Raw genomic sequence first — 7,005 nt, 5'->3', positions numbered from 1 at the left:
ACTTATGAACATTTTTGTTTTCTAAATAAAATAAAATTACATTAATAATTATTAAGGTGAAAATTCATTTTTGTTCTTTAAATAAAATAAAACTGCATTAATAATTATTAAGTTCAAAATGCATTTAATGACACAATTAACTGTATACTTTTATAAAATTCAATGTTGATTAGTTATTACTCTTGAAACACTGGTTAGCAGGACCTTTAAATTAAAACACTTGATTAAATCTAAATAAAAACTCATTTCTGCTTAAATTAATCATTTGCAAACAATACACCAATAAAAAAATGTTTAATTCTTCGTATTAATAAGTAACTAAACAGGCATATATCTTTCACGCATTGTCTAACCATATATAATAATAATAATAATAATAATAATAATAATTACATATTTTACTATGAAATTATTACTGTTATTTCTTTACCTACTCTCTTTTTATTATTTATGGAGTATCTCTTATTTTTATTAATATTAAGGTTTAATCATCTCGGACATCTTTATTTCTATAGGATTTTTTCAAATAAGTCCTCGTATTGTAAATGTTCTCGATTAGGTCCCTTATTGTGAAAATTTGAATCAATTTAGACCTCGCCGTTAGTTCCGTATTAACACCGTTAAAGGAGGTGACACGTGTCAGTTCGTGGTTCTTTTGAATTTTTTAATTATTTTTAATTTTTTTAAAAAAATAAAATTAAAAAACAAGCCATGTGTCAAATTGATATTGTGTCACGTGGCAATGACAATGTGACATGACACTGACAATGCCACATGTTATTGTCAGGCCACGTGTCATTGCATTAGTCTCAATTTGATCCTTGTATCTTTACTGTATCTCAATTTGATCCTTGTACTTTTATTTTGTCTCAATTTAGTCTTAATTTTAAAAATTAAACAATTTTCTCACTCCTCAAATTCAAAAAAAAATTAAATTGTATATAAATTTTAACAAATATTTTTATTAAAATTGATATTTTTATTAAATATTTTTAACAAAATTAAGTTTAATTATATTTATATTTACTTAATCATATAAATGTTAATTATGTTATTTAAATATACTTATAAGGTTTAAAAAAAATAATGACATAACATGGTGGTGTGAATTTTCCAAATGAATTAGCTCATTGACAAAAATATCAATTTTAACAAAAATATTAGTTAAGATTTATATACAATTTAAATTTTGTTTGAATTTGAAGAGGGACAAAATTGTTTAATTTTTAAAATTAAGACTAAATTGAGACAAAATAAAAATACAGAGATGATATTGAGACATAATAAAAATACAGGGACCATATTGAGACTAATATATAATGACAGGTGACCTGACAATGACACATGGTCGTGTTAGTGCCATGTCACACTGTCATTGCCACGTGGCACAATATCAGTTTGACACGTTGCATTTTTTTCAATTTTATTTTTTTAAAAAAAAATAATTCAAAAATTCAAAAAAAGGTTCGTCACCTCCTTTAACGATGTTAGTACGGAACTAACGGCGAGGTCTAAACTGATTGAATTTTTCAGAATAAGGAACCTAATCGAAAACATTATAATACGAGGACCTATTTGAAAAAATCCTACAGAAATAGGGATGTCCGAGATGATTAAACCTAATATTAAATAACACAAACAGTTATTCACGAAACTATATCCAGATAACATGTATGCTAAGAATAACTCTTATATACAACAAAACATCACATAATATTACAGTTTTTATCTATCTTAATTATTGTTTTCCTTTCGTTTTGTGCTCTATTTCTTTCTTTCCTGCATGCTGTAACGTAATATTTTCTTAGTGATTACAAAACAGTAAAATGGCATAACATGTGAGTTAACAGGAAAGTTGTACTATTACATATAAATCACATTAGTAAAATCATCTAACTGATAACAGTATAATTGTAAAGCTAAGCAAGGTTTAACACGAAATTCCTTAATCCAGAAAAGTAGTAAAATAGCAACAAATCATCTAATATTTGTTAGTTTTAATTAGCAACCAATGATCTAAGATCAATGTGGAGAAACTTGCTGGTTTTAACAGAAATCTTAATCAGTTGTATCCAAAACATTCAACTTTAAAAGGCTATGCACAAACATATAACAAGAAGTTTTGGTTTGGTGATCATGGATTGAAATAAGCATTGCCACATTTGCACTTCCATCCTTCAGGCTCGTAATTGGCATACTGAGCACCCAGAAGATCATTGTTGGTAGGAATTTGAATAGGATCACAGGGAATACAGCCTCCACACTTGTGCGCACACCTTGGTGGTGTTGACCCTAACCTGCTCAGTCCCCTCAATGCTTCTTTGTACCCTTTTCCCTTTGATTTCAACATAGTTTTTCTTTCATTCCCCTACAACAACATAACCAGGTGAAACACAACACAAACATGTAAAAGGCTTATTTTTATATGAAAATATTTGTTAGAAACCTCTAATGAAAGAGATGAAAAATAAAAAATACATGTATGACAGATGATAGATTTAATGGAAAGAGAAAGATAAAAAGAAATGAGTATGACACCTTAAAATCATTGTTCTGTACTTATGCATGCCCTTGATAACGAGTTTAATTCCAAGACATGTAATGGTACCTGTGTAGAGTCAAAAGCATGTTTTGATACGCCTTGAATTCTTGTTTGTTCATCAGCTACTGTGGAAGACTGCTTGAAGGGTGCTGTTGGCAATCACCAAAAGGTGGAAAAGACAATACTTCATTAGAGAGATAATGAAAGTGGTAAATGGGATTTCTGCTGTTTGGACTTGGAGTGAAGTGAAGTAATTAAGAGTTTATGTTGATTATGTGATGTGAAAGGGGGAAAAAAGTGATTCTGTGGTAACATTTATGTTGATGAAACTACTGACCTTGTTGAGTTGAAGCATCAAACAGAAACAAAGGCTTGCTTTTTACACCGACCAAGTGTGTGAGTAGAATTGAAGCCATTAGAATGTACCACATTCTTCTTGTCTTCACAGTTGTGGACATCCTAAAAGGATTTATGCCAAAGGGTGTTGTGAGAGTAGATAGGTCCATAATGCAGAAGCACTACTAGCAGAGTTTTTGGTTGGCTAATGACTCTCACTTGAAGATACCAAATAGCACTGTTCTTGACTGAGATTGGAGCAACTTGTCACAAAAAGAACAAAAGAGTAAACACTCAGAGATATACTAGAGACCCCACCAAAGATCTATGGAAACATCCTTTATCAAAGAGAAGGGAATTTCTCACTTCTCAAAAAAGTGGCATACAGGTTGGCATTTCTAACATTTGACTTCTCATATGGAGAGACATAAAAATGTTTTCATCACAATAAAAATTTCTACATCCTATTTGCTTTTATCCTTTTCACATCATTTATCACTTTTTATTTCTTCTTATCTTTGGTGAGTCTATGTACTCAACAGAGTGTCAAAAATATGTTCATGTATGCAAAACTATGATGATCTACCATGTCTTAAAAACCTATACAGAGAATCTTACCTGGTTTTACATAAAAAAATGTTAAAAAATTATCCATTAAATACTAACTGCTGCAGGTGCACCTGATTCGGATTCGTTGTTAATTGATTACTGAGCTGCAATGTCCCTATAGAGTGTGAAACTTCAAAGATGTGCAGAAAGTCTTAGACAGCCTAGACTGCAGAGCCACTTCTTTCATAGTTTTTCATTTTTAACAGTCTGAAATGACTTCCCCATACCAGACTCAAATTCCTCGGTTAAAAAGATTATTAATATATTATTATTGCTGATGTTGATTAAGAATTTGAAGTGTACTTTTCACCATTGGAGGAATACAAAGGAAATATGTAGCGGACAAGAATCATACCAGTCATAATTGCAAGTGCCTCAAACTGGAACAAATTGTACCATGTAGGCTAGTGTGGCTGGACCAAGATTGATTAAATGGAAAATTATGCAGAATGGTATGCAACATTTCGTTGTTAAGTCAATTTCATGCAGGTGGGTGGGAACAAGAAACATGAAGTGAATCAAGTCTCATTGAATTGAATCACTAATGAATGATGGTCAAAGGTGGGTTGGAGAAGAGCAAGGTTGATATATTCATGATATTGACCAAAATGGATGTGAAAGAAGCAGTCTTTATTACCTATCTCAATATATACCCTGTGCTCACTCACTCAAATTGTTTTCACAGACACCATTTTAAGTTTGATTTAACATTAATGAGGGGTTGAAATTTCATGTGATGTAGTATGTTGACGGCAACAAAGAAAAGGGCTTATTTTGATTGTACTTGTCATATTTAGTAACATTGTCTTGTGCTATATGAAATTTTTTTCCCTTTAGATTTATGAGGAACAAAATGATATTCATGATATAACTTTACAAGACAATTTTACTGGAAGAAAATGATATATAATATGTAAACAAAAATGTACTTTGTCTGCAATTTCCATAAGCAGAAGCCGACTTGGAAGAAAAAAAGCAACAGCAACAGAAGAGGGTATGACTGATGAGAGTGATAGAAAGATTGGTGCAGTGCAGTGCAGTTTGTGCATTACCCAAGTTATCTTTGTATGCCCTGGAATGAGATTTTGGGTTGTGGCCCCTCTGCTGCAGCTATATTTGTGCAGTGTAGTCTACACACTGCACTCTGATGCCAAAGATTACCATATCAGTGCAGTATGATAAGAAAAGCTGAAAGAGAAATGGCCCCTACAAAATTAGTTAAGACTATTTCATGGTGAACCAAATGATTTATTTATAGATTAAAAACTTATGAAAAGAACAACACCAAAATTAATGACACTTAATTCTATGGCCATTTTCTTTTCTGGAGTATGGTGAGTGATTGAGTGATTTGATGATTCGGTCTTGAATTGTCTTCACCAATTGATATCCTATCAAACATCAACTCAGAAGCCTTTGCTTGTTTCTGTGAGAAATGAGAAAGGAAACAGGTGAGAGAGGGAAGATATCCATAATTGAATCCGACAACAATTATTTATTTTATTTAGTTTTGTTTATCCAATATTATTTGATTATTCAATTCAATCGGATCTTATGCTTAAATTTACTTCAAATTCGGTTAGATGTGATTTTTTATTTTAGTCCTAAGTTTGTGTTTGTTTTGAGACATGTACTATATACATGCAGACGAAAGAACAAAGTAATTGTTTGTTTTTATGCGTATGTATGTTCGATCTTGACAACTTAGTTTTTACCCTTTCTTTATTTTACTGTGTAAAGGGTTAAATTGTGTTGAAATATGGTGGTGAAAAAATTATTATTTTTTATTATACATGAAGAATATTTTTTTAAAAATTATAAATAACAATTTCAATTTAATTTTAATATAATTTTTACTATTTATATCACATTTATTTTCAAAGTAAAATAATTATTATTTAATTTTATTCATTAAAATATTTTTTAATCTATCATATTCATCACATTATACGCGAATTTTTATCTCAAAATCATTCAAATTACATTATTTTTTTTTTAATCCAAACAATATCACAATCTCTTCAAATTCATTCCTTCACTCCCAATCCAAACACAACAAAAACTATTTTCACTATTTTTTATTTGATTATATATATATATATATATATATATCGATGTCATTTTTTAAATGAATTCATAAAGAAATTATATAAGTATGATATGAATCCAATTGATATAAGGATTAATATCACTTTTATATAATACTTAACTTTTTTTTATTTCATTTTCAATGCAAAATTTAGATTAATACTTATATTTTTAAGTGTTAAGGACTTTTTAGTCCTTTAACTTTAAGTGAAAATTGGAATTAGTATCACTTTAAAATTTTGAATCAATTTAGTCTTTCATCTTTAAAAATATGTAAATTTAGTTTTTTTAACCAAATTTGGTTAAGTTTATTTGATCTTTCACCGTGTTTTTCAGTTAATATTAAAGTGTAAATGTGTTAAATTATGTAAATAACTCAAATGTTATCATGAAACGAATTTGAAACATCAAATAAACTTAACAAAATTTATTTAAAAAAACTAAATCCACACATTTCTAAAATAGAAAAACTAAATTAGATCAAAGTTTTGAAAAAAGACTATTTCTAATTTTCACTTGAAAATTTATGAACCAAAAATATATTTAATCATATTTTTAACTATCTCTCTTAAAAATGAGTTGTAATTTTCAACTACTCAATTTTTCTTTTTTAAAAATGAGTTTATTAAAAAAAATTATATAAATTTCACTTAAGTTCAACTCACTTATAACATTAGATAATCTCATTTATATCTAATAAGACCATGACTCCTACCAAAATAGTTCACACACATACTAAAATTTATATTTAAAAAGAAACAAGCACATAAATATTTCTTAATAGAAATTTATAACATATAACATAAAATGTCTAATTATATCATACTTTCACATTCAAATAATTTAAAATTCAAGAAAGAAATAAAAAGGACAAACGATAAAGATAAATACTTTTTAAAGGATTAAGTGAGTACTAAGAGTAATAAAAGTTATGTTTTCGCTAATCTTAATCCCTCAATATAGATATTGGTTTGCTTTTTTATTACTTTGTATAATATAATATGCTAATTCAATCACTTCATACCAATTAATCTTTATCTAAAATATATTTTTTGTGGATCACATGGAACTAATATTCAGAAAAACATTATAAACAGATATATAAAAATTTAGAAATTAAAAAATATCAATTTTGATTATCTCAACTGTCCACCCATTAAATATATCTAATCATATAAAATAAAATTGATTAATATTAAGAAGAATGTTCAGTTCTTCAAAAGCATTCAAATTAATGAATCTAATTAATTCAGTCGAAATAAACACGATGATCAAGGAGGGTTTTTTATGGAAGTTAAAATTATAGAATGAGAAAGTCATTGTTTTTTATCATCATTAAAATAGATTAAAGAGAAATTATAAGAAGTGGACTTTGAATTTGGGTCTTCTTTTATTTGTAGCATGACCACGTTGACTTTTAATGTTTTCAA

General features: G+C 28.3%; 1 protein-coding gene across 1 annotated transcript; it reads right to left on the bottom strand.

The window, feature by feature from the left end:
• Positions 1 to 2,045: 2,045 nt before the first annotated feature.
• On the bottom strand, positions 2,046 to 3,114 carry LOC108331391 (EPIDERMAL PATTERNING FACTOR-like protein 6). The gene is made up of 3 exons (XM_017566034.2): positions 2,880 to 3,114; positions 2,609 to 2,691; positions 2,046 to 2,368 (listed from the first exon to the last, which is right to left on the bottom strand). Exons 1-3 carry the CDS (start codon positions 3,046 to 3,048, stop codon positions 2,135 to 2,137), a joined length of 486 nt encoding a protein of 161 aa, XP_017421523.1. The 5' UTR covers positions 3,049 to 3,114; the 3' UTR covers positions 2,046 to 2,134.
• Between the last annotated feature and the right edge of the window lie 3,891 nt (positions 3,115 to 7,005).

The sequence above is a fragment of the Vigna angularis genome, chromosome 4, assembly GCF_016808095.1.
Source record: "Vigna angularis cultivar LongXiaoDou No.4 chromosome 4, ASM1680809v1, whole genome shotgun sequence".
In the NCBI taxonomy this organism is placed as follows: Eukaryota; Viridiplantae; Streptophyta; class Magnoliopsida; order Fabales; family Fabaceae; genus Vigna; species Vigna angularis.
This window is presented reverse-complemented; position numbering and strand designations above follow the sequence as displayed.

Bases quoted from the DNA above. Each gene is read 5' to 3' on its own strand.
- LOC108331391 (XM_017566034.2), bottom strand. From the start codon at position 3,048: ATGGACCTATCTACTCTCACAACACCCTTTGGCATAAATCCTTTTAGG. The intron at 2,692-2,879 runs GTCAGTAGTTTC...GATTGCCAACAG, and splicing joins TGATGCTTCAACTCAACAAG to CACCCTTCAAGCAGTCTTCC. The intron at 2,369-2,608 runs GTACCATTACAT...ATGTTGTTGTAG, and splicing joins ATGCTTTTGACTCTACACAG to GGGAATGAAAGAAAAACTAT.